At 45.0% G+C, this 27484-nt stretch overlaps 1 protein-coding gene across 1 annotated transcript in view; it reads right to left on the bottom strand.

Annotated features, from left to right (window-relative positions):
• LOC136437127 (uncharacterized) overlaps positions 1-27484 on the bottom strand; it is a 49803-nt gene that overhangs the window by 19597 nt on the left and 2722 nt on the right. Inside the window, exons 3-29 of the mRNA XM_066431605.1 lie at positions 26540-26858; positions 25873-26177; positions 25374-25601; positions 24934-25149; positions 24296-24670; positions 23945-24148; positions 20561-20773; positions 19835-20248; positions 19314-19523; positions 18818-19033; positions 18080-18505; positions 16635-16925; positions 15975-16418; positions 15378-15866; positions 15027-15213; positions 14535-14736; positions 13999-14155; positions 13442-13533; positions 13070-13195; positions 12594-12767; positions 12231-12362; positions 11486-11594; positions 11263-11345; positions 10267-10461; positions 9848-10060; positions 9496-9646; positions 1265-1387 (exon numbers count right to left, since the gene is read on the bottom strand). Coding sequence (XP_066287702.1) covers positions 1265-1387; positions 9496-9646; positions 9848-10060; positions 10267-10461; positions 11263-11345; positions 11486-11594; positions 12231-12362; positions 12594-12767; positions 13070-13195; positions 13442-13533; positions 13999-14155; positions 14535-14736; positions 15027-15213; positions 15378-15866; positions 15975-16418; positions 16635-16925; positions 18080-18505; positions 18818-19033; positions 19314-19523; positions 19835-20248; positions 20561-20773; positions 23945-24148; positions 24296-24670; positions 24934-25149; positions 25374-25601; positions 25873-26177; positions 26540-26858 — 6294 coding nt within the window. The remainder of the gene's footprint in view (positions 1-1264; positions 1388-9495; positions 9647-9847; positions 10061-10266; positions 10462-11262; positions 11346-11485; positions 11595-12230; positions 12363-12593; positions 12768-13069; positions 13196-13441; positions 13534-13998; positions 14156-14534; positions 14737-15026; positions 15214-15377; positions 15867-15974; positions 16419-16634; positions 16926-18079; positions 18506-18817; positions 19034-19313; positions 19524-19834; positions 20249-20560; positions 20774-23944; positions 24149-24295; positions 24671-24933; positions 25150-25373; positions 25602-25872; positions 26178-26539; positions 26859-27484) is intronic.

The following is a 27484-nucleotide window of genomic DNA, read 5'->3' as shown; positions in this document are numbered from 1 at the left end:
TAACGTTACATCGGCCCAGACTAGATGTTATGTGATTCAGTAGAAAACGTTACATCGGCCCAGACTAGATGTTATGTGATTCAGTAGGTAACGTTACATCGGCCCAGACTAGATGTTGTGTAATTCAGTAGGTAACGTTACATCGGCCCAGATTAGATGTTATGTGATTCAGTAGGTAACGTTACATCGGCCCAGACTAGATGTTATGTGATTCAGTAGGTAACGTTACATCGGCCCAGACTAGATGTTATGTGATTCAGTAGGTAACGTTACATCGGCCCAGACTAGATGTTATGTAATTCAGTAGGTAACGTTACATCGGCCCAGACTAGATGTTATGTAATTCAGTAGGTAACGTTACATCGGCCCAGACTAGATGTTATGTAATTCAGTAGGTAACGTTACATCGGCCCAGACTAGATGTTATGTGATTCAGTAGGTAACGTTACATCGGCCCAGACGAGATTTTATGTGATTCAGTAGGTAACGTTACATCGGCCCAGACTAGATGTTATGTAATTCAGTAGGTAACGTTACATCGGCCCAGACTAGATGTTATGTAATTCAGTAGGTAACGTTACATCGGTCCAGGATAGATGTTATGTGATTCAGTAGAAAACGTTACATCGGCCCAGACTAGATGTTATGTGATTCAGTAGGTAACGTTACATCGGCCCAGACTAGATGTTATGTAATTCAGTAGGTAACGTTACATCGGCCCAGACTAGATGTTATGTAATTCAGTAGGTAACGTTACATCGGTCCAGGATAGATGTTATGTGATTCAGTAGAAAACGTTACATCGGCCCAGACTAGATGTTATGTAATTCAGTAGGTAACGTTACATCGGCCCAGACTAGATGTTATGTAATTCAGTAGGTAACGTTACATCGGCCCAGACTAGATGTTATGTGATTAAGTATAAAACGTCACATCGGCCCAGACTAGATGTTATGTGGTTCAGTCGTTAACGTTACATCGGCCCAGACTAGATGTTATGTGATTCAGTAGGTAACGTTACATCGGCCCAGACTAGATGTTATGTGATTCAGTAGGTAACGTTACATCGGCCCAGACTAGATGTTATGTGATTCAGTAGGTAACGTTACATCGGCCCAGAATAGATGTTATGTGATTCAAAAGGTAACGTTACATCGCTTATATCAGAAGTTCAGGACCTTCGGCTTGGCTCAAAATGTGTCAATAGTGTAGTCAGTACTGTTACTGCCCGTCAGAGTTACCCAACCACAGCAGTTCCACTAACCGACAGTATATTCCCCCGGCCCACCAACTGCCGTGACGTCATCGGGCGGAATGAACCACGTGTATCTGTCCTGGGTCAGCAAAGTGGTTTCATCCTGGGCGATGGAATACGGCGCGTCTGGGCCTGGAAATTAAGATGATAGTAGCCTTTAGTTAGTTGACAACTATTGGTAACCAAGGGATTTATTCAACCGACGTTTCGTTCAACACCTGTGCTGCATTGCTATGTGAACCAGTCAGAATTGACTTGAAGAAGGTGACAGAGGGTCACCGAAACGTCGGTTGAATAAATCCCTTGGTTGTGTAAAAAGAGTCTTTTTATTCAGTGAATTACCAACCTGATGAAACTATTCACGGAACTATCGGTAACTATTAAAGTGAGCCAATTAGAATTGACAACTCCTAAAATGAAGAAAATGTTTTAAAATACCAAAATTAAGTAACAGCTTGCCCAGGCGTAACAACAAAGACCTTGTCTAGGGACGCAGGCGGTTTTATGGGGCTTTAATCAGCATAGATTTAATGGATAATGAAAATCATTGACAAGCCAAATAAACCAACAGTATGTGCGTGAGCGCGCGCGCATTTGTGTGTGAGTGCGTGCGTGCGTGGGTGCGTGCGTGTGTTTGAGTACGAGTGTGTGTGTTTGAGCGTGTGTGTAAGTGTATAGAAAATACAATTTCAACCATTAGTCTGGTATGGTTATCACACAATTGTCTTGATAAGTTTTCATGACAAATTGTGCTCTCTCGTTACTTACATGAATTAAAACCAAATTTACCCTTTAGATCTGCAAACAATCTTTGATTACCCAATAAGAGTTTACCATATTTCAGTTCAATGTACTTAACTCGTACCTACATGCATATGAGTTCTCTATAGTTGTGGTCTCTACAGTTGTGCTCTCTAAAGTTGTGCTCTCTACAGTTGTGCTCTATACCGCTTTGTATGGTTCTGAAACCAAGCAACTGACATCTAACCAAGAGTAGAGGCTTGGTGACGGCTCGGTGCACTCTTAAACCAACATGCAAGTGATGACTTAGGCACTGAGCTGGTCAAAGTAAACTTTCCATGCCCGTGCAAAGGACAAACATGTTCAGACTTGACCAAGGCGCGTCGTGAGAATGCCGAGGCTAAATCCTCCAAGGGTGTCATTAAACTGGTGATAAACCGGAAGAAACGGAGGTGGGGACGCAACGACGTGGAAGATCAGTCGAGCGGTGGTTTGTGGATCGGAGAGGGTGCAGCGGACCGCATCAAACAAAACTCTGTGCAAGACGATGACGGCTCTGTGCTAAGAATTAACATCAGGAGAGAAGTGATGATGGAGGTGATCAAAACGCATACCCCCATCCAGCTGACAGATGAACCCCCTCAGAATGCCGCAGCCCCGCGGGTCCCATGAGGACCCAGTCCCCCAAAACGAGGCGCAGCCGCCGGTTTGTCCGCGGTTACGCCAGCTGGAGAAGCCGGATGACGTCAGGGGTCGGCCATCTTCAAATACCCACTGGCCGTCTCTGTTGGCGTCAGTCAGCCCGAGCCAGCGCCCTCTGACGACCGGTTCCAGACTAGCGAGAAAAGAATTGATTGCACTGTCCTTCGGCATGGCCAAGACCCCGCCGTCCGACGCACACGCCTGCCTGGCCTCATCGCGCGATTTCGGCTCCGTAAAGCTCTTGTAGCAAACTTCATTAAAACGAGTGTAGTCTAATTCTGGACAACCTGTTAAAAACATAGGGTATTTCTAACTTAATGAAATCACCTTATCTTCATATTACATAAGACTTAAAATGCATATATGCACAATATCAACAAACGTATCTAAATATTTGAAAATTATGTCCGATGATATTCACCTTTATCTAACCTACGTGTATCAACAATATGAACATTAAACTGGCCCCTTGCTTTCCAGGTGGATCCTCCATACTCTAGTACACTTCTTTCTAATGTAAATGTTTAGTTCCACCGAATATCGCACCTTTGCATTTTCCCACTACTTCACATTTATGCACCTGATAGTTGATATAAGCAGTAAATGCAGGCACGAATAACTGTGTGAGAAAAAGGCAGACCTTGTCGGGACAGTGTGTGATAGAAAGCAGACCTGGCGGAGAAAGTGTGAACGATAAACTAGACCTAGCGGAGACTGTGTGTGATATAAAACACACCTTGGGGAGACAGTGTGTGATAAAAAAACACACCTTGGGGAGACAGTGTGTAATATAAAACACACCATGGGGAGACAGTGTGTGATATAAAACACACCTTGGGGAGACAGTGTGTAATAGAAAGCAGACCTGGCGGAGAAAGTGTGAACGATAAACCAAACCTAGTGGAGACTGTGTGTGATATAAAACACACCTTGGAGGGACAGTGTCTGATATAAAACACACCTTGGGGAGACAGTGTGTGATATAAAACACACCTTGGGGAGACAGTGTGTGATATAAAACACACCTTGGGGAGACAGTGTGTGATATAAAACATACCTTGGGGAGACAGTGTGTGATATAAAACACACCATGGGGAGACAGTGTGTGATATAAAACACACCTTGGGGAGACAGTGTGTGATATAAAACATACCTTGGGGAGACAGTGTGTGATATAAAACACACCTTGGGGAGACAGTGTGTGATATAAAACACACCTTGGGGAGACAGTGTGTGATATAAAACACACCATGGGGAGACAGTGTGTGATATAAAACACACCTTGGGGAGACAGTGTGTGATATAAAACACACCTTGGGGAGACAGTGTGTGATATAAAACACACCTTGGGGAGACAGTGTGATATTCCTTACCTGGTTGAGAAAGTGTTTATTGAGTAAAAGCACACCTTGAGGAGAAAGTGTTTATTGAGTAAAAGCACACCTTCAAGAGAAAGTGTTTATTGAGTAAAAGCACACCTTCAAGAGAAAGTGTTTATTGAGTAAAAGCACACCTTGAGGAGAAAGTGTTTATTAAGTAAAAAGCACACCTTGAGGAGAAAGTGTTTATTGAGTAAAAGCACACCTTGGAGAGAAAGTGTTTATTGAGTAAAAGCACACCTTGAGGAGAAAGTGTTTATTGAGTAAAAGCACACCTTGAAGAGAAAGTGTTTATTAAGTAAAAAGCACACCTTGAGGAGAAAGTGTTTATTGAGTAAAAGCACACCTTGGAGAGAAAGTGTTTATTGAGTAAAAGCACACCTTGAGGAGAAAGTGTTTATTGAGTAAAAGCACACCTTGGAGAGAAAGTGTTTATTGAGTAAAAGCACACCTTGAGGAGAAACTGTTTATTGAGTAAAAGCACGCCTTAAGGAGAAAGTGTTTATTGAGTAAAAGGACACCTTGGAGAGAAAGTGTTTATTGAGTAAAAGCACACCTTGAGGAGAAAGTGTTTATTGAGTAAAAGCACACCTTGGAGAGAAAGTGTTTATTGAGTAAAAGCACACCTTGGAGAGAAAGTGTTTATTGAGTAAAAGCACACCTTGAGGAGAAACTGTTTATTGAGTAAAAGGACACCTTGGAGAGAAAGTGTTTATTGAGTAAAAGGACACCTTGGAGAGAAAGTGTTTATTGAGAAAAAGCACACCTTAGAGAGAAAGTGTTTATTGAGTAAAAGCACACCTTGGAGAGAAAGTGTTTATTGAGTAAAAGCACACCTTGAGGAGAAAGTGTTTATTGAGTAAAAGCACACCTTGGAGAGAAAGTGTTTATTGAGTAAAAGCACACCTTGAGGAGAAACTGTTTATTGAGTAAAAGCACACCTTGGAGAGAAAGTGTTTATTGAGTAAAAGCACACCTTGAGGAGAAACTGTTTATTGAGTAAAAGCACGCCTTAAGGAGAAAGTGTTTATTGAGTAAAAGGACACCTTGGAGAGAAAGTGTTTATTGAGAAAAAGCACACCTTAGAGAGAAAGTGTTTATTGAGTAACAGCACACCTTGAGGAGAAAGTGTTTATTGAGTAAAAGCACACCTTGAAGAGAAAGTGTTTATTGAGTAAAAGCACACCTTGAGGAGAAAGTGTTTATTGAGTAAAAGCACACCTTCAAGAGAAAGTGTTTATTGAGTAAAAGCACACCTTGGAGAGAAAGTGTTTATTGAGTAAAAGCACACCTTGAGGAGAAAGTGTTTATTGAGTAAAAGCACACCTTAGAGAGAAAGTGTTTATTGAGTAAAAGCACACCTTCAAGAGAAAGTGTTTATTGAGTAAAAGCACACCTTGGAGAGAAAGTGTTTATTGAGTAAAAGCACACCTTGAGGAGAAAGTGTTTATTGAGTAAAAGCACACCTTGGAGAGAAAGTGTTTATTGAGTAAAAGCACACCTTGAGGAGAAACTGTTTATTGAGTAAAAGCACGCCTTAAGGAGAAAGTGTTTATTGAGTAAAAGGACACCTTGGAGAGAAAGTGTTTATTGAGAAAAAGCACACCTTAGAGAGAAAGTGTTTATTGAGTAACAGCACACCTTGAGGAGAAAGTGTTTATTGAGTAAAAGCACACCTTGAAGAGAAAGTGTTTATTGAGTAAAAGCACACCTTGAGGAGAAAGTGTTTATTAAGTAAAAGCACACCTTGAGGAGAAAGTGTTTATTGAGTAAAAGCACGCCTTAAGGAGAAACTGTTTATTGAGTAACAGCACACCTTGAGGAGAAAGTGTTTATTGAGTAAAAGCACACCTTGGAGAGAAAGTGTTTATTGAGTAAAAGCACGCCTTAAGGAGAAAATGTTTATAAGGTAAAAGCACACCTTGGAGAGAAAGTGTTTATTGAGTAACAGCACACCTTGGAGAGAAAATGTTTATTGAGTAAAAGCACACCTTGGAGAGAAAGTGTTTATTGAGTAAAAGCACACCTTGAGGAGAAAGTGTTTATTGAGTAAAAGCACACCTTGAGGAGAAACTGTTTATTGAGTAACAGCATACCTTGAGGAGAAAGTGTTTATTGAGTAAAAGCACACCTTGAGGAGAAAGTGTTTATTGAGTAAAAGCACACCTTGAGGAGAAAGTGTTTATTGAGTAAAAGCACACCTTGGAGAGAAAGTGTTTATTGAGTAAAATCACACCTTGAGGAGAAACTGTTTATTGAGTAACAGCACACCTTAAGGAGAAAATGTTTATTGAGTAAAAGCACACCTTAGAGAGAAAGTGTTTATTGAGTAACAGCACACCTTGAGGAGAAAGTGTTTATTGAGTAAAATCACACCTTGAGGAGAAAGTGTTTATTGAGTAACAGCACACCTTGAGGAGAAAGTGTTTATTGAGTAAAATCACACCTTGAGGAGAAAGTGTTTATTGAGTAAAAGCACACCTTGGAGAGAAAGTGTTTATTGAGTAAAATCACACCTTGAGGAGAAACTGTTTATTGAGTAACAGCACACCTTGAGGAGAAAGTGTTTATTGAGTAAAAGCACACCTTGAGGAGAAAGTGTTTATTGAGTAAAAGCACACCTTGAGGAGAAAGTGTTTATTGAGTAAACGCACACCTTGAGGAGAAAGTGTTTATTGAGTAAAAGCACACCTTGGAGAGAAAGTGTTTATTGAGTAAAAGCACACCTTAGAGAGAAAGTGTTTATTGAGTAACAGCACACCTTGAGGAGAAAGTGTTTATTGAGTAAAAGCACACCTAGGAGAGAAAGTGTTTATTGAGTAAAAGCACACCTTGAGGAGAAATTGTTTATTAAGTAAAAGCACACCTTGAGGAGAAAATGTTTATTGAGTAAAAGCACACCTTGGAGAGAAAGTGTTTATTGAGTAAAAGCACACCTTGGAGAGAAAGTGTTTATTGAGTAACAGCACACCTTGGAGAGAAAGTGTTTATTGAGTAAAAGCACACCTTGAAGAGAAAGTGTTTATTGAGTAAAAGCACACCTTGAGGAGAAAGTGTTTATTGAGTAAAAGCACACCTTGGAGAGAAAGTGTTTATTGAGTAAAAGCACACCTAGGAGAGAAAGTGTTTATTAAGTAAAAGCACACCTTGAGGAGAAAGTGTTTATTAAGTAAAAGCACACCTTGAGGAGAAAGTGTTTATTGAGTAAAAGCACACCTTGAGGAGAAAGTCTTTATTAAGTAAAAGCACACCTTGAGGAGAAAATGTTTATTGAGTAAAAGCACACCTTGGAGAGAAAGTGTTTATTGAGTAAAAGCACACCTTGGAGAGAAAGTGTTTATTGAGTAACAGCACACCTTGGAGAGAAAGTGTTTATTGAGTAAAAGCACACCTTGAAGAGAAAGTGTTTATTGAGTAAAAGCACACCTTGAGGAGAAAGTGTTTATTGAGTAAAAGCACACCTTGGAGAGAAAGTGTTTATTGAGTAAAAGCACACCTAGGAGAGAAAGTGTTTATTAAGTAAAAGCACACCTTGAGGAGAAAGTGTTTATTAAGTAAAAGCACACCTTGAGGAGAAAGTGTTTATTGAGTAAAAGCACACCTTGAGGAGAAAGTGTTTATTAAGTAAAAGCACACCTTGAGGAGAAAATGTTTATTGAGTAAAAGCACACCTTGGAGAGAAAGTGTTTATTGAGTAACAGCACACCTTAAGGAGAAAGTGTTTATTGAGTAACAGCACACCTTGGAGAGAAAGTGTTTATTGAGTAAAAGCACACCTTAAGGAGAAACTGTTTATTGAGTAACAGCACACCTTGAGGAGAAAGTGTTTATTGAGTAAAAGCACACCTTGGAGAGAAAGTGTTTATTGAGTAAAATCACACCTTGAAGAGAAAGTGTTTATTGAGTAAAAGCACACCTTGAGGAGAAAGTGTTTATTGAGTAAAAGCACACCTAGGAGAGAAAGTGTTTATTGAGTAAAAGCACACCTTGGGGAGAAAGTGTTTATTGAGTAAAAGCACACCTTAGAAAGAAAGTGTTTATTGAGTAACAGCACACCTTGAGGAGAAAGTGTTTATTGAGTAAAAGCACACCTAGGAGAGAAAGTGTTTATTGAGTAATAGCACACCTTGAGGAGAGTGTTTATTAAGTAAAAGCACACCTTGAGGAGAAAATGTTTATTGAGCAAAAGCACACCTTGGAGAGAAAGTGTTTATTGAGTAAAAGCACACCTTCAAGAGAAAGTGTTTATTGAGTAACAGCACACCTTGAGGAGAAAGTGTTTATTGAGTAAAAGCACACCTTGGAGAGAAAGTGTTTATTGAGTAAAAGCACACTTTAGAGCGAAAGTGTTTATTGAGTAAAAGCACACCTTGAGGAGAAAGTGTTTATTGAGTAAAAGCACACCTTGGAGAGAAAGTGTTTATTGAGTAAAAGCACACCTTGAGGAGAAATTGTTTATTAAGTAAAAGCACACCTTGAGGAGAAAATGTTTATTGAGTAAAAGCACACCTAGGAGAGAAAGTGTTTATTGAGTAAAAGCACACCTTGGAGAGAAAGTGTTTATTGAGTAAAAGCACACCTTGAGGAGAAAGTGTTTATTGAGTAAAAGCACACCTAGGAGAGAAAGTGTTTATTGAGTAAAAGCACACCTTGAAGAGAAAGTGTTTATTAAGTAAAAGCACACCTTGAGGAGAAAATGTTTATTGAGTAAAAGCACACCTTGGAGAGAAAGTGTTTATTGAGTAAAAGCACACCTTGAGGAGAAAATGTTTATTGAGTAAAAGCACACCTTGGAGAGAAAGTGTTTATTGAGTAAAAGCACACCTTGGAGAGAAAGTGTTTATTGAGTAAAAGCACACCTTGAGGAGAAAGTGTTTATTGAGTAAAAGCACACCTAGCAGAGAAAGTGTTTATTGAGTAAAAGCACACCTTAAGAGAAAGTGTTTATTAAGTAAAAGCACACCTTGAGGAGAAAGTGTTTATTAAGTAAAAGCACACCTTGAGGAGAAAGTGTTTATTGAGCAAAAGCACACCTTGAGGAGAAAGTGTTTATTGAGTAAAAGCACACCTTGGAGAGAAAGTGTTTATTGAGTAAAAGCACACCTTGAGGAGAAATTGTTTATTGAGTAAAAGCACACCTTGAGGAGAAAGTGTTTATTGAGTAAAAGCACACCTTGAGGAGAAAGTGTTTATTAAGTAAAAGCACACCTTGAGGAGAAAGTGTTTATTGAGTAAAAGCACACCTTGAGGAGAAAGTGTTTATTGAGTAAAATCACACCTTGAAGAGAAAGTGTTTATTGAGTAAAAGCACACCTTGAGGAGAAAGTGTTTATTAAGTAAAAGCACACCTTGAGGAGAAAGTGTTTATTAAGTAAAAGCACACCTTGAGGAGAAAGTGTTTATTAAGTAAAAGCACACCTTGAGGAGAAAGTGTGATGTTCCTGTCGAACTCCTCTCTGGAAGGAAGCTCGGCCCGTCTCAGGTACAGCCGGACTGGAACGTCACGTGACAACTCCTTCAGCGCGATGTGGAGGGAGCTGCCCGGCTCCGTCACGTTAAAGGAGTGGGCCTGGGAAACAGAACATACCAAGCAATCAATCAATCAATCAATCAACCAACTTACTAATCAATCGACTACATGTAATTATATAACCTTGGAAAGTTGCTGGACCTGATCAACTTTACCAAAATACGGTTTGCATCTCAAAGATATTGCTGGACTATGGAATCTGTAAGACGGTATGAAACATGATGATGATGCGGTACGGACCCCCATGGCGTACTTCCAGGAAGGTTCAGTTTGCCCCTGATGTTCCAGAACCGGAAACCCGTCCAGTCGCTCATTAACGGCCTCAATGGGCGGGTTCAGATTCCCGGTCTGTAAAGGTCCCACGTCAGTAAAGAACCTCAGCCTGCTGACAGTGGACTGGACCTTCTCCGCGCCGCCGGCGTCGGGGTGGAGTCTTCCTCTGGTCAGGAGAATCTGTAAGAACATCCGAGTTAAACATGATAACATTGGGGTAGAGTCTTTTGAAACATTGTCATGAGGAAAAGATCCCTCTAAAACATGGCATAATTACCCAAGATAAGCGCATTGCCACTTTAAAAGATAACCCATACCATTGCTCCAATTGATTGAAGTGCAGGGTTATTTTCGCCGACAAGCGCGGTTAAATTCTGCACAACTACGAAGCTCGCTGATCGGTTGTTGGTTCGGAAGATCTGCGGCTGCGCAGTGAGCTGGGGAAGTCGATGTTTATCTAGAGCGAGTCCAAATCCCGTCATGCTGTAGGATGTCGCTGTTTCATCCGGGGTCTTGCGGAACAGGATCGCCATAGACATGTCCTCAGCCGCGCTGATCGCTGACGTGGTGGCAAGTTGGAACTGTAGGAAGAGAGGTTTAACTTCAGTGAGAGAGGATTTGTGAATGAGCTGTAGTGAGGGAGGTTTAACTTCAGTGAGAGAGGATTTGTGAATGAGCTGTAGTGAGGGAGGTTTAACTTCAGTGAGAGAGGATTTGTGAATGAGCTGTAGTGAGGGAGGTTTAACTTCAGTGAGAGAGGATTTGTGAATGAGCTGTAGTGAGGGAGGTTTAACTTCAGTGAGAGAGGATTTGTGAATGAGCTGTAGTGAGGGAGGTTTAACTTCAGTGAGAGAGGATTTGTGATTGTTCGAGCTGTAGTGAGAGAGGTTTTGCTTGGGTGAGAGAGGATTTGTGAGAGAGGTTTGGCTTGAGTGAGAGAGGATTTGTGAGAGAGGTTTGGCTTTAGTGAGGGAGGATTTTTGAATGTTTGAACTGTAGTAAGAGCGGTTTGGCGAACGTCGGAGTAGTAGTGATAGAGTGTTGTGAACAATATGGAGCACGTGGAAGTGATTTCGAATTATGTGTACACATGTAATGTTGCTTTTTCTGATGCCCTTTTTAATAACAGCACTAGTTTTGCCGAACATCAGAAATGCACCACTACATGTATACGTTAATAACAATGTATTCAAAATCACGCACGATGTCGTAGAAAGGAAATAATGCCCGTCTTCGTAAGTAACAAATATCACAGCTTGGTCGCCTTCAGAGGACTTCCTCCTCTGTGATTGTTTAAAGTATAATGGAATTGTGTATGTTTATGTGTATATCATGCGGGGTAGTGTCAATATAATAGTGTCCAAAACAATGTATAGAATTACCGCAGTGAGTTCTTGCCGATGTGAAGACGTTGAGTTGCTCACGTTCGATAACATCAACGACGCTGCAATTATGTTAGCCGCAGCTACGCATGGGCAGAAATCAGGTTTAATTTCTAATGTTGAATGAGCCAACATTAGCAACACACTATAACTAACAACAAATTTAAAAAAAATATATCGAAATGGTGAAATAGACTTCATATCTTGGCTCATTTAAACGTACCACTGAAGACACTTCCAGCCGCCTCCTCAAGACGGTGTGGCCCAAGAACCTCCTTAGGTTGACTCCTTAAGTACGTCACTACTCGGGTCATCATCTCGACTACGTCAGTCTGCAAAGAAGCACGTTAACCGAACGTGAGCATACAACATCGCGTTCACGTATATTTAATTTTTAAAGTCCCGATATAGTTTTGTCCTAAAAGAAATCATGTTCGTCGCTCGGGATTCTGATGTTGACCAAACATCCATCAGAAACAGTGATGGATTATTTTGTAACTAAAAATTCGGATTTACTAATAAAACATTGCTCCTGACCCACATGGTATGTCGGCCAAATTTTCTATCGGTTAATTGGTTTAATGGAGACTACTTGGTTACAGTATGATTTACTACCGATTTTATTGATTGGTGAAAACATTTCGCCAGCCAAACCTATCACCCGGAGTCTCGCGTACACGCAGGACGTTCTGTGTATGTGTTTAGCAAAGGTTTTCGATAATGTCATCAATGATATACTGCTATAGAATTCAGCTAAAGATCTCAATGACTATCAAGGCAATCAATCAAACCATTTTACACCACATTTAAAAGAAACCGAGCGGCATGGCAACCTTTTGTTTCTCACCAACAGAAACTAAAACGTGGATTCATCACTTGACACTTTATGTGATGTGGCATTGTTTGGTATCTAACATAATATCAGCTGGCACCAAAAACACCTTTACTCACAACAATCGGCTCCCTACCTGTAAATCAGCTGCCATCTGGTCTCCTCGCGCGGACAGCGCCGCCATCACACTGCTCAGCTGCCTGGAACCTGCCCACGTCTGTACCTGCTCAGCAACCAGCTGCACGCTTCTCGCCATGGCTATTCTCGCCTAGAAGTACTCAGAGCGTCAACTCACATATTTGATTCACATGCATTCTGCCAACCGCATTGCGGCAACGTGAAAAATGGCATGGAATAACAGTCAGCTTAACCTTTCCTTGTCCGACATACATAGCAAATGAGACCTTAAAAATGTAATCAAACTTAGGCATTAAGCATTTAATCATTAGAAAAAGAGCTGTAAAGGATCGACACACTTTGATTAAGACTTTTAAAATACCTCTGTGGCGGTGTTTTTCATCTGCCCAGTGAAGGTGTTTGTGTTGAGGATGGAGCAGACCCGCTGGACGAGGTTCAGGATCCCTCTCGCGTCACCTCTGTCTGCCAGCTGGGCAAGACTGCTGCTCAAGTTACCGAGTAGGAAGGATGTCTCTTCTTCACTCGGCAAGGGAACCTTTAGGAAGAAGGCATCACCCCATCACATAAACATGGCAACGTAGCAAAATCGTAAACATAACGACCGGGATAAAACAAAATGAAAATTATGGCCAATGTCTTGACAAGTATTCCTGTAAGCTAATCTTTTCACAGATGCGAAAATCAAGGCACTCACATATTCTAACTATCTTTCATCATTAGGTTTGCTGTTTAGGACCTATAACCACCAAGCGTAAACTAGCAAGTAAACATTACGCATGCCATGTGTATGTAAAGGATAACATATGTAAGTCCACCGAATTCAGTGCGGCTCTATACCTGAACTGGCATGGAGTTGGAGATGACGGCTGCCCCGCGTGCGTCTGACACGTGGACCTCCAGACCGTAGCTGAAGTTACCTGACGGCGAGCCGACGGGCAGTAGCATTGCAGGGAGCTGGCCGTCCTGGTGGTCAAGTAAGAATGCAATCATAATGTGCGATAACTACATCGTATCATTCCGCTGTCATTTCTATAAAACAAAGTGGCTCGCTGCTTTTGGAAAATTGAAACACGGTGTATTGAACTAGAATTTCTGGTGACAATTACAGAAATGCCTGTCCTGAGCCTTACATCTACCATGGCCGCAAATGTGTGAAATCTGATTGCATTTAACACTTTGACGCCCTGAAAGACTGTTACGGTTTCTTACCGGCCAGCTGGACAAAAACTGCAGAAATCCGTGGTAGGAATCGGACCGCTGATAGAGCGAGTATGTCAGCGGCATGTCTGTATCGCTGAATCCTGCAGAACCAATGTTGAACAAAACATTTAAAACCAATTGCAAGTGTTTAAGGGGAACGCAAACTCAATGCAAAAAGCAACTGTTTCAGTTCTGCAGTCAGTATTCTTTTGAATCCAACAGTTACATGACGCATCAGCAATGTTTTAATAATGTAGTCCAGAGATCTATCAAGATGCAATGCAGTTACAACATATTATATCATAAACAACTATTAATCGAACTTGGGTGATGTTAAGAAATCTTCTGTTTATCTAATTTTGATCGGGGTCCTTTTTCAATATTTATTCTTAGCAAGTTCAATTTGAACTTCAATGTAGTCTTCTAAAAAAGTGCATCTGCTCCCACCGACTTAAACGGCTTTTCAAGTTCACAAACCTATACACCATCAGTTATCAGGGTTTCATCTTTCATAGTTGAAGTGTTCAGACTCATAAAGTGATTAAGATTCGTAGCCAGCACCTTACCTTCGCACACCACAGAAAACTCCGCGGTGCCGGACGCTGGCTGCACGGCGCATGCGCCGCTCTCAGGCGCGCTGTCCATGTCGATGACGCACTCAGTGAATCCTGCTGCTTCCCCCGGAGCCGACACGTCCAGACGGACTCGGTATGTTCCCGGGACCTGGAACAAAAACGCTGTGTTATCAGGCCACATTGTTATAACTCATTCTCCCGTAACATACGCATGGCAAGGATGTGTTGGTCAAATGGTCTGATTGTACACAAACCTTGACCGAGTTCGCCGTGAGAACCAGGCTGACAGAGGCGCCGGAGGTAGAGAGGAGGCCACTCCTGTCAGCCTCCCCAATCTGAACCCCAGGCGGACTCGCTAAAATCTTACTACATGTACATGTATGCACAAACATTGAGTGAGTTGGCCTTGAGAACCAGGCTGGCAGAGGCGCTGGAGGTAGAGAGGAGGCCGCTCCAGTCAGCTCCCTCAATCTGAACATCAGGCGGACTCGCTAAAAATCTTACTACATGTACATGTATGCACAAACCTTGAGTGAGTTCGCCTTGAGAACCAGGCTGGGTGCTGTGCTGGTGGTAGAGAGGAGGCCGCTCCAGTCAGCTCCCTCAATCTGAACCCCAGGCGGACTCTCGGAAAGCGACCACTGGTACGCCGTGGAGGATGCTGGGCAGTTCCGACATGACGTCAGCAGCACGAGCCGCTCGGAAGGATTGGCGCGCTGGTTACAATCTCTGTGTTGGTTGAAAAATTAAACAAATAAATAAGGGAAATTACAGTCTTACATTGCAAGGATATGCCTTCATCAGATGTAAGAAGTGTGCAAATTAAAGCATTGATTGTACTTTACGATATTGATATGTTGAAACGCGTGCAGAAGAGAAAAACACCTACTGTTGCATGAAAAGGTGATTGAACAATGCAGATGCAGAACCTACGTTTTATTATCCATTATACATCCATGCATCATACACTTATCGTATGAATGTTGGGTTGACGCAAGGCTTCTGACAAGAGCACTTACATGATGTCCACCTCCAGCACTGTGCCGTTTCGCAGCTCGACTCTCTGCCGGAAGGGCGAGGCTGTTTGACGGCCGGAACTCGCCGCTACCGAAATGTTTAACACGCTGGAAGAGACCGGTAACGACGCCGGGGGGATCCTGTACTGCTGCCCGCGCCCTCCGTCTGTGAATATGCCGCAAGGACGCCCTGGGATGGGAGATATAGAAATTATGGCTGTCAAGAACTTGTCATCCTTCAAATCTTACTCGATTATTGCCCGTAGAATGAGGTGGAACTAAGCGGAAAGTGCAACATGAAATTGTACAATTTAAAATTTGTCACAGGTCTGATTGGTATCACTTCAAACTTACCGTTTTCATCCAAGCAACTCCATGTAAAGTTGAAACCTGCTGACTCTGTCACAATGCCGTTAGGGTCGTAGGAAGCGGCCGCGCTGAGCACCAGGTCCTCCGCTCGGCTCACGGCCCTGGCGGACCCGCCCGAGATGGAGGACACCAGCGGCGACAGCACGACCTCCACCCACCGCGTCCCAACCAGGGAGTTTCTGGCACCAGTTCTCGCAACCACAACGGTCGCGTTTAGATCAAGTCTCACCAGGCCGGGGCCGAGGGTGTTCTTTGGGATCAAAATTTCTGGGTAGTTTGTCGGCACGCTGACATTTGTCCACTGAACTGACCCTTCAACAATGGAATAAACTGCCCACTGAAACTCCACGGTGTATGTTTCATTACATGTGACGTCAGTGAGAGCCTGAATGGTGAAGGGCACCGGCCTTTCCACTGATACGGCCTCATCCATGGTCGGTCCTCCCCCAGCAAGAGTGATATCCGGGTAACATTCTGCACAGGTTGGAAAAAAGGAAAGACGTTAGCTTCAACATAGTGGGAATTTATAGGAGAATACGATTTGACGCCGTCAGGAATACCCGACATCAAACGTAGTCATACCTGGGACAGTCTTTGACACTGTTGTGGCGATGATATCCGCCACGAAGCCCTGCAGTTCCAGAGAATCATCGGATCTGAAGACCACGAACAGATGCTCAGCCGTTGACGTCACTAGCCCCGGCCCCTCGTTGCCGCAAAAGTTACCAAGCAGCCGCGACGACCTGCCGGGCCCGTCATAAACAGCAACGTAGTCGTTAGAGCACTCGGAGCTGTTTTCCAGGCTGAAGTCTGTGAAGTTGAGGGAGACTTGCCCGGCGCTGCCGGCGCTGATGAGCCAGCTGCACGCGCTGCTTCCCGGGTAGCTGCCGCTGCCGTGGTTCGGGCTCAGCATCTGCCCAATAGTGGAGTCATTCCAGGAAAGGACGAACAGACTCGGGCCGCTTCCACACGTGAACATCCTGTCGTTCGATAGGAAGGATGACATGTAGGGATTGTGGTCTTCATCTGCAAAAAACAACATTGCCGTTCAATGACAGGCTATCCGTTAGAAAATCTCCGAAACACAGATAAACGGTAAGATTTAAGATGTTAATGGCTCCACCGGAAGGAAGCGCAATAACCTTCCAAGAGTAAGAGATTTGACAATAGATAAAATACTGCGTGCTTACCGATGATTTGGTAGTGAGAGATTTGGCAATAGAACAAACACTGCGTGCTTACCGATGATTTGGTAGACTTCATTGGCGTAGCCTCCTCCCTCCCCGTCCGCCGCGCAGGCTGAGGACGCCCCGTACCTCTGGTAGGTGTCCTGCGCGGTGGCGGTGGACGCGCACCACCCGCCGTTCTGCAGAGCGAACACGCTGTACCCCAAACCCCTGGACACGGTGTAGCACTTCTCCAGCGGCTGCTGCCGGCTCTGGTAGGCATCGGACAGGAGCGGATCGGTCCCCTCCAGCGGCTGGATCGCGCGGGATGACCGGTCTGTCCAGCAGCCTAACGACTGCACCCAGCCTACAAGGGAACAGCGGTTAGTGCTGGAGATATAATGGCTACATGTCGGACCCAGCCTACATGGTGGGAACAGTGGTTAGTGTGGGAGATATCACGGGTATATGTCGGACCCAGCCTACATGGGGTTAGTGCTGGAGATATAATGGATACATGTCGGACCCAGCCTACATGGGGTTAGTGCTGGAGATATAATGGATATGTGTCGGACCCAGCCTACATGGGGTTAGTGCTGGAGATATAATGGATATGTGTCGGACCCAGCCTACATGGGGTTAGTGCTGGAGATATAATGGATATGTGTCGGACCCAGCCTACATGGGGTTAGTGCTGGAGATATAATGGATATGTGTCGGACCCAGCCTACATGGGGTTAGTGCTGGAGATATAATGGATATGTGTCGGACCCAGCCTACATGGGGTTAGTGCTGGAGATATAATGGATATGTGTCGGACCCAGCCTACATGGGGTTAGTGCTGGAGATATAATGGATATGTGTCGGACCCAGCCTACATGGGGTTAGTGCTGGAGATATAATGGATATGTGTCGGACCCAGCCTACATGGGGTTAGTGCTGGAGATATAATGGATATGTGTCGGACCCAGCCTACATGGGGTTAGTGCTGGAGATATAATGGATATGTGTCGGACCCAGCCTACATGGGGTTAGTGCTGGAGATATAATGGATATGTGTCGGACCCAGCCTACATGGGGTTAGTGCTGGAGATATAATGGATATGTGTCGGACCCAGCCTACATGGGGTTAGTGCTGGAGATATAAAGGATATGTGTCGGACCGGGCCAACATGGGGTTAGTGCTGGAGATATAATGGATATGTGTCGGACCCAGCCTACATGGGGTTAGTGCTGGAGATATAATGGATATGTGTCGGACCCAGCCTACATGGGGTTAGTGCTGTAGATATAATGGATATATGTCGGACCCAGCCTACATGGGGTTAGTGCTGTAGATATAATGGATATGTGTCGGACCCAGCCTACATGGGGTTAGTGCAGGAGATATCACGGATATATGTCGGACCGGGCCAACATGGGTAGAGTGGTAGAGATCTTTATCTAAGTTTCAATCGAGTTCATCTCTAAAATATATGAACTCGATTGAGACTTAGATAAAGATCTTATCAAAACTCGTACCTGGAGTGCCATAGAGCTGTATCTCTGCCACCCATGGTTCACTCCCACCCACCACTCCAGTCACAGTAAGCCTCCAATAGCGCCCTCTAGCGAAGAAGCCGTCAAAGACCTCCGCCGCGGCACCCTGGGTAAATGTGAAGTTTGCAGCGGCCGTGTAGTCCTGACCAGTTTCCGACGATTCCAGGGTAAAGGAAGTGACGTAATGATCTCCATCGCCAAAGTTGAGTACCCGGATGTAGTAGAGCCAGTAGGGCTGGCGCAGATCGTACAGGACGGAGCCGTAGGACCCGGATGTCGGGGACGGCGCCCAGTAGGTGTCGCTGCTGTCGTCCGCGGTGTTGGCCGCGCTGTTGGCGCTCACCAGCGGGGCTCCAGCGGACTCCAGCACATCAGGCCCCATCTCAGCTATAAACCCCGCATTAAGCTCTGAAATAAAACACAATGGTATTAGTTTGTTTTTCTTTTCTTCCTTTTGGCCATGATTCCGACAAATATTAGTCTTCTGGTCCAGGAGTACTATTCATTTTCACTTCAGGTATCCTTCCCTCGAGATTTTGGGCTAAATATAGTTTAGGATGCATATGGAATATTCTAAGTTCTTTGCTCGTTAATAAGCAACATAAGCTAAAACACAAATTTCCATGTTGTGATATATGTCGAGCCGAGCTGTAGGAACGTAAGGGGGAAGGTGAGTGTGAATACCTGCAGGGACGTATGGATAAACGTAAGTGTGAATACCTGCAGGAGGAAACACCTGAACCTCACACAGACGGAGGCTCCGCCGGTGCGCGCGGATCTGCACGGTGACGTAACGCCCCGCGATGGCGAGGCCGCAGTCCAGCTCCAGGGCGTTCCCGCTGTCCGGGCCGTCTGAGAACGTGGTGCCACAAACGGCGTTTTCTCTGACGTCCGGGTCCGTTCCCACTCGGACCTGCACGTCCTGCAGAGTCTCCTCTTAAAAAGGAGCAGAAGAAATGTCATCAGTCTGGCGTCTTATCTGCCTGCCGTCACTAACATGCCATAGGAGACATGTTATCATTTCTATTCGTATACAAAAAGTCAACAGACGAAATGCTGAAAGAACTACTTGAAAGGGAAACACTAATACAGCTTAATGCAGGTGACCAACAGTAAACGATGCACGGTGAGTTGTCAATGGTACATATATAGTTCGTAGTTGAGGTAACATACATACGATTTTTGTTCCGAGTACATCAGAATTATAGCAACTCACCCGAACCGCCAAACACGCGGACTCTCTGCACCAGGTAGACCCCGCCCAGATCCACCCGCCACCAGGGTTGGTCCGTGACGTCAGTCTCTGCGCAGAGCGCCTGCGCGTCGGCCCCATTGTTCCCGTCCACCGCCAGCCCGGCCGACAGCGGTGTTCCTCCTCTCACAAGGGTCGCACTCTGTTCGGCTGACTTCATCAATGCGAGGTTTCCTTTGGAACACAGTAGCATAGTCATCACCTTATCAAAGATTGTTCTGTTTTCGATGGCGTAACTGTGTTTTTGGTCTATCTCTCAATAGGCTTTAAATTGATTGCTAGAAAATGTCACATGAGGTTACGTCTTCCATAGAATTTTTGACAGCTGATGGCTTTTTTCTTGTTATATTTTTTTGTTTATCCGTGAACAGGAACAAAATACAATTTCCTCCCAACATTATAATCTTATGAACATTGATACACCATAGTAATAAAATGTAATATAGGAACCTAATGCGAGAGGTAGCATGGATAATTGCTCTTACTTGATTTTCCTGCGGCGAATGTAGCACTAAATGTTGACAAGTGGCGTCCGTACGTGACAAACTGGACGAACAGAGTGCCCAGACTGACGAGTGCCGGCGACAGGGCCCCGCCGCAGTACCGCCCCAGCAGCGGAGCCTGGGAGTTCGCGCCGTCGTACACGGCCACATATCCCTCCGCGCACCCCGCACTGTCAGGAAGGTCAAAGGTCGTGAATGTGAAGGTGAGGAGGCCGCCATCTCTGGCAGAAATGAGCCAACTGCAGTTGCTGCTGACAGAGTAATCCGAGCCAAAGCCATTGTCGCCAGAATCGCTGTTTTGGTTTGTCACGTTCCCGGATGTGGATAGAAGCCCGTAATCTCCAGACACTACGAACACGGAAGTCTCGCCGCACTCGTATGTCGGGGAGGCTTCTGCTGGTAGGAAAAAAGAACGGTCAAGATACTTGGCAAGTATCAGAAACGGCGCCGGCACCGTCAGTCATGGTTGATTATCCCCGGAAGAAGTTCTTACTGGTTGGATGTTTGTATTTATCAAACGGACGAGACTTGGTACTCTCCAAGCAGACATTCCTCTCCGTCTTGGTTTCAACATATCTTAAACAATTCTGTAAGTCTTTTCACTTGTTTCAAATCTAAAAAAAAGATAGAAAGATCGATAAAAATGCCTAAAAAGAGGTCAAAGACAATCTGGATCCGAACTTCTCCTTGAAGAGTAGGGATCTGTACCTTGTTCCAGGAAGACGTCGACCTCACAGAGCCGGAGGGAGTCGGCCCTCCCTTCTATCTGCACGGAGACGTAGCGACCCAAGATGGCGTCTCCACAGGAGATGTCGATGACGTCATCGTTCAGCGCCCGATCCGTCCAGGCGGGGCCGCACACGGAATTGTGGGACATGTCTGTGTCGTCTCCGACGCGCACTTGGAAGTTGTTCATTTCTCCTGGGATGAGAGAATAGAAGAGAAAAATTGGAATAATTTTACTTCTTAACCTGATCATCTTGTTTAGATTATGAAACTATATCAATGGGCCTTACGTTATACTTGTATATTACCATCATCTTCAACTCAATGAAGATGGTAACAAATACGTACGAAGTTAATATTTGAAACATTTCAGTAGTTTCGTCAACTGAGCTGGTATGACGTGAAATTTACGTGAAAGTTTGGTCATGATTGCACACTAAAAACCATTACGAACTGGCTCAATTCAGAAGCGTATAATGCAAATGAGCGGTCTGGACGTAGACAGGCGGAGTTTTATTGACTCTCGACTAGGTGTCAATTACTCTGCTAATCCCCACAGCACACACAGCCAGCCCTGAGCTAGACCTCCCATTATGTTCAACAAATATCCCTATAAGTGGAATTCAGACTGTTTAAGTCTTCCTAACAGGGCTCACTACTGAATCCAATCCTGACCTACCGTTATGTTTAAAACACACGTCCGCTTATTGTGGTATTCAGTCTCCCTATAAGTTGAGTTTCCTCAACAGGGTTCACTGAATCCAATCCTGACCTACCGTTATGTTTGAAACACACGTCCGCTAATTGTGGTATTCAGTCTCCCTATAAGTTGAGTTTCCTCAACAGGGTTCACTGAATCCAATCCTGACCTACCGTTATGTTTGAAACACACGTCCGCTAATTGTGGTATTCAGTCTCCCTATAAGTTGAGTTTCCTCAACAGGGTTCACTGAATCCAATCCTGACCTACCGTTATGTTTGAAACACACGTCCGCTAATTGTGGTATTCAGTCTCCCTATAAGTTGAGTTTCCTCAACAGGGTTCACTGAATCCAATCCTGACCTACCGTTATGTTTGAAACACACGTCCGCTAATTGTGGTATTCAGTCTCCCTATAAGTTGAGTTTCCTCAACAGGGTTCACTGAATCCAATCCTGACCTACCGTTATGATTGAAACACACGTCCGCTAATTGTGGTATTCAGTCTCCCTATAAGTTGAGTTTCCTCAACAGGGTTCACTGAATCCAATCCTGACCTACCGTTATGTTTGAAACACACGTCCGCTAATTGTGGTATTCAGTCTCCCTATAAGTTGAGTTTCCTCAACAGGGTTCACTGAATCCAATCCTGACCTACCGTTATGTTTGAAACACACATCCGCTAATTGTGGTATTCAGTCTCCCTATAAGTTGAGTTTCCTCAACAGGGTTCACTGAATCCAATCCTGACCTACCGTTAGGTTTGAAACACACGTCCGCTAATTGTGGTATTCAGTCTCCCTATAAGTTGAGTTTCCTCAACAGGGTTCACTGAATCCAATCCTGACCTACCGTTATGTTTGAAACACACGTCCGCTAATTGTGGTATTCAGTCTCCCTATAAGTTGAGTTTCCTCAACAGGGTTCACTGAATCCAATCCTGACCCACCGTTATGCTTGAAACACACGTCCGCTTATTGTGGTATTCAGTCTCCCTATAAGTTGAGTTTCCTCAACAGGGTTCACTGAATCCAATCCTGACCTACCGTTATGTTTGAAACACACGTCCGCTAATTGTGGTATTCAGTCTCCCTATAAGTTGAGTTTCCTCAACAGGGTTCACTGAATCCAATCCTGACCTACCGTTATGTTTGAAACACACGTCCGCTAATTGTGGTATTCAGTCTCCCTATAAGTTGAGTTTCCTCAACAGGGTTCACTGAATCCAATCCTGACCTACCGTTATGTTTGAAACACACGTCCGCTTATTGTGGTATTCAGTCTCCCTATAAGTTGAGTTTCCCCAACAGGGTTCACTGAATCCAATCCTGAGCTAGACCTAGCTAGAACTTTGGCAACACAAATGCCATGGTTGACGTTGATTCCTGCCATGGGGCTAGAACGATCCGCGTGTGTGGCCAACACCGCTTCCCACGCTAAAGTGACCACTCTGAGACAGATGGCCCGTGATATCTACGTCACAGGAAAGGACGTCACAGGAAAGGAGAGCGCTGATTGGCTTCACTATTGAAAGGAAATTCCGTCACCGAACTGTGAAGGAAGACCATTGTTTAGCTCTCTAATGAACGAATGTGAATACAGGAGACCGCTTTACTAATCTTCAAGCATCCACTGTTCCCAAATCAGCCAGCTAGAGAAGCTCCAGTCAGCCAGAGAAGCTCCGGGATTGTAGCGCACTTCGTAATAGTTAATTCAAGGATACAGGCCCTGTGGTATTTGGTGTCTTTGGTGTAGAGTCAAGCTCCCACGCGGTTATTTTCTATCGCCAAGGTGCCAATAACACTCTGCACAGCGGGGGAGCTGCAGATACTGCGGTTTTCCATAATACGCTTCTGAATTGGCTCAGTTCGTAATGATTCAACTCGACATCAACAACGCTGCATGGGTGACCTGTGTAATGCTGTGTTGCAATTTCAATAAAATAAAATAAGATATAAATCAGTTATAAATCAGTTTGGTTCTCTCGTACCGCTGCCGCCACCCTGAAACTTACCTACGATAGTGTCGTTCCCAGGCGTACTTTCATCACGGAGTAATCCATTGTGCCTTACGTGTATAATGCTAAAGGTATAAGTAAATTTGGTTGTCCGGTCATGTTGCCACCCTTACTTACCTATACGATAGTGTCGTTCCCGTTGGTGTATAGGCGTACTTTCATCACGGAGTAATCCATTGTGCCTTACGTGTATAATGCTAAAGGTATAAGTAAATTTGGTTGTCCGGTCATGTTGCCACCCTTACTTACCTATACGATAGTGTCGTTCCCGTTGGTGTATAGGCGTACTTTCATCACGGAGTAATCCATTGTGCCTTACGTGTATAATGCTAAAGGTATAAGTAAATTTGGTTGTCCGGTCATGTTGCCACCCTTACTTACCTATACGATAGTGTCGTTCCCGTTGGTGTACAGGCGTACTTTCATCACGGAGTAATCCATTGTGCCTTACGTGTATAATGCTAAAGGTAGAAGTAAATTTGGTTGTCCGGTCATGTTGCCACCCTTACTTACCTATACGATAGTGTCGTTCCCGTTGGTGTACAGGCGTACTTTCATCACGGAGTAATCCATTGTGCCTTACGTGTATAATGCTAAAGGTAGAAGTAAATTTGGTTGTCCGGTCATGTTGCCACCCCTTGAAACTTACCGACGACAGTGTCGTTCCCGTTGGTGTACAGGCGTACTTTCATCACGGAGTAAGCCGCGCCCAAGTCCAGCTTCCACCACGGCTCGGCCAGGTTTGATGTCGCCGCGCAGGTCGCCACGTCCGCGTCAACGGCCCTCTCGGCAACGCGGTTCGCGCTCAGGTCCGCCGCCTGAGAGGCGGACTTTCCCGAGGCGATGTTCTCGTCTGCAGGGAAACAAAGCAAAGACTTTCATTGGCAGAAATGTTGACTGGTATTTAGAAATCCTGTGAGTTTGAATAGTCGTGATTATAATATTATCAAGCACAACGTACTATTAGATTGTAACGGATGGCAGGCGTGATGGCACCTACCCGGACTAACAGCAGTGAAGGTCGCCATGAAGCCGGAACTTTCCGTTTCCCCGTCTGACACGAACTCCACGAACATCTGACTCCCCGACGTGAGGACGGACTCGGCGGTTCCGCAGAGGCGCCCGAGGACTGGGTAGGAAGGGGAGGGTCCATCGTAGACTACAACAAAATCCGACGTACAGTCGGCACTGTCTTGTAAGTCCATCAGCACTATGTTGAGAACTATAATGCCGTCTTGTGGAGCCGTTAGGAGCCATCGGCAGGCACTGTTTGGAGGGTAGGTGCCCGTGCCGAAGCTGGGACTGGAGAGAGTTCCGTTCTGTGTCTCCGTGACAAACAGGGTCGTCTCGCCGCAGGCAAGGGGCGGACTCACGTCTGTGGGGGCAGGAAGGGGACAGGAAATAGTTAGTGATGATCAGTGGTCTCGACAGTAACTGTTTAAAGGTGATAGCCTGGTTAACGATTGTAACCCGGTTAAAAAATAGATATATAGCACTCGATGGATATTAAAATAACGAAAACATTCATTAACCGTTTTTCATTTCAGGGTTTCACCCCATGTAAATGCGCCCGTTATCGGGTGAACATGTGTTTGCCTCAGTATTGTCCATCGATTCTAAAGTAACCCAGTACGTCACCTGCTTCCGGGAACACCTCCACCTCACACAGCGACAGCTGGTCCGTTGTTTTGACGGTCTGCACGGACACGTACTGCCCAGCCGTGCCTTCCCGGCAGTGCAGCTCTAGCCTCTTTCCGCCAGAGGGCGTCCCCGTGTAGATGGCTCCACAAGCTTGGTTCAGTAGGAAGTCGGGTGAGTCTCCAACTCTCACCTGTAAATTCTGAAGCCTCTCCCCTGCACAGAGAGTAAGATATATGCAGTACTTTTTTTTCTGTGCTGACATCAATGCTAGTTTAATTACTCCGAGAACACCGGGAGCGCTACTCACCACAGCAGTCCGCGCGGGTCAGGACGCGCACAGTCCGCTCAGTCCACACTCCCTATGGGGGGGGGGGGGCTTACCCGAGGGACATCAGTACTAGTTTAATTACTCCGAGAACACCACGAGTGCTACTCACCACAGCAGTCCGCGCGGGTCAGGACGCGCACAGTCCCTACGGAGGAGACGGTCCCGAGGTCCACCAGCCACCAGGGGTCGGAGTCCCGGTCCGTGGCCGCACAGGCGTCTCCGGGGTGGACGGTGGTGCCGAGGTACCCGTCCACCGCCTGCCCTGCGCTGGTGTCCCGGCCCGGCACCGCCGCACTGCTGCTCTGGCTCGCGGCTCTACCGAGAGCGACGTTACCGCCTGGTGACATATAGACACGGTCCAGTTCATAAGGGATTGATGCAACTTGATATACATACACATTTGGTATTGATGTCTATCATCAGATAATGACAATCTATCTAAATATTATTCAGTTCAAAGAATCTTTGTGTGATAAGAAGGGAAGATATATGATCAAGATGAATTCGTTACCGTCACAGGCCTCCCGCGCCTTCCCCACCTCAGCCGTGCCCAGGGCGGCCCCGTACACCTGCAGGCAAGACATTCTCCCCCCCAAACGGAGACTTACCGTCACAGGCCTCCCGCGCCTTCCCCACCTCAGCCCTGCCCAGGGCAGCCCCGTACACCTGCAGGCACGACATTCTCCCTCCAAACGGAGACAGGTCCTCGGAGCTCGTGTTCTGCTTGCCAATTATTAAGTCGCCCTGTGTTGATACGTCCAGCCTGCCAACGTTCGACTTTGCCACAGGAATGCCTTCGTGCCAGACCATAGCAACTCCTGTGGTGTAGTCGTAAGATACTCCCAAATAGTTCCAGGCATTGAGCGTCAAGACAGACGCTTCCAGAGTGAGGGTCACGGACGACGGTAGAATGCTGTAAAAAGGAAGTTTCTGTGAACGGTGCGTTTGTAATGCTATCTTCATCTCAATGTGTCTTCATGCAACCGAGTCGGAATTACCAGGCTAACTCCAGCTCGGGGCATAAAGACACGCCGCTAGGGCATTTTGAAAATGGTCTAACTAGCTATTATGATCACTAGCCATGGCTTGTTCTTGTCGGGTTAGTAGTATATACTTTAGTACGTGCAACTGCCATAGACAAGTTGCGCAAAAGACCAGAGACGGTCATAGAAGTACGCAGTTTTTCTGCGGAATCGTTTTATCTTTATCATATTTTCTTACAGAAACGCATTTTACCAGAACCTATGCTAACACGCATGTTGTTTTTTTACTTACTTGAAGACCAGAGTGGTAGAATTCGCCTGTTTTATCTCCGCTTTCAGACCATCTGAGAAAGACACCAGTGTGCCGCTCTCTCCGGTGGGATAGATGTTCAGTAGAACAGTGAAGGAGCCCGCGGCACCGAAAACTCCGCCGTTTGCGACGCGGAGAAAGGATGCCTCGGACCCCGAGAAGGAGTATGATCCCGAGGCTTCTCCTTTCACCCCGGGGCCCAGCTGTGTTCCCTCGGGCGTGGCATTGTGCCCGTTGCCGCTGGTGTCATTGGCTTCGTGTTGTCTGTTCAGAGGCCAAATGCCGACGGCGGCTGCAAGGTCTATAACAAATTCAAGGTGTAAATAAGAACAACTGTCTTAATCCTTGCAATTGTGTAGTGTAAATACCATCATAACTTAGACTTAACAAGTTTGCCAAGTAGTATACTCAATAGAGATTTTAGAAGATTTAAGATTAGATATATCACATCCAGTTAATACTGGTTCTTCTCACTCATATAACACATACAGATATGTACCTGGTTCTCTGCACTCATATAACACTTAAAGACCTAGTTCCCTGCACTCATATAACACATAAAGACATGTACCTGGTTCCCTGCACTCATATAACACATAAGACATGTACCTGGTTCTCTGCACTCATATAACACATACAGATATGTACCTGGTTCTCTGCACTCATATAACACTTAAAGACCTAGTTCCCTGCACTCATATAACACATAAAGGCATGTACCTGGTTCTCTGCACTCATATAACACTTAAAGACCTAGTTCCCTGCACTCATATAACACATAAAGACATGTACCTGGTTCTCTGCACTCATATAACACATAAAGGCTCCCTGCACTCATGTAACACATAAAGACATATGTACCTGGTTCCCTGCACTCATATAACACATAAAGACATGTACCTGGTTCCCTGCACTCATATAACACAT

Source organism: Branchiostoma lanceolatum, chromosome 6 (genome assembly GCF_035083965.1).
Source record: "Branchiostoma lanceolatum isolate klBraLanc5 chromosome 6, klBraLanc5.hap2, whole genome shotgun sequence".
NCBI classification, from domain to species: Eukaryota; Metazoa; Chordata; class Leptocardii; order Amphioxiformes; family Branchiostomatidae; genus Branchiostoma; species Branchiostoma lanceolatum.
The sequence above is the reverse complement of the archived record's forward strand: the minus strand, read 5'-3'. Positions and strand labels throughout refer to the sequence as shown.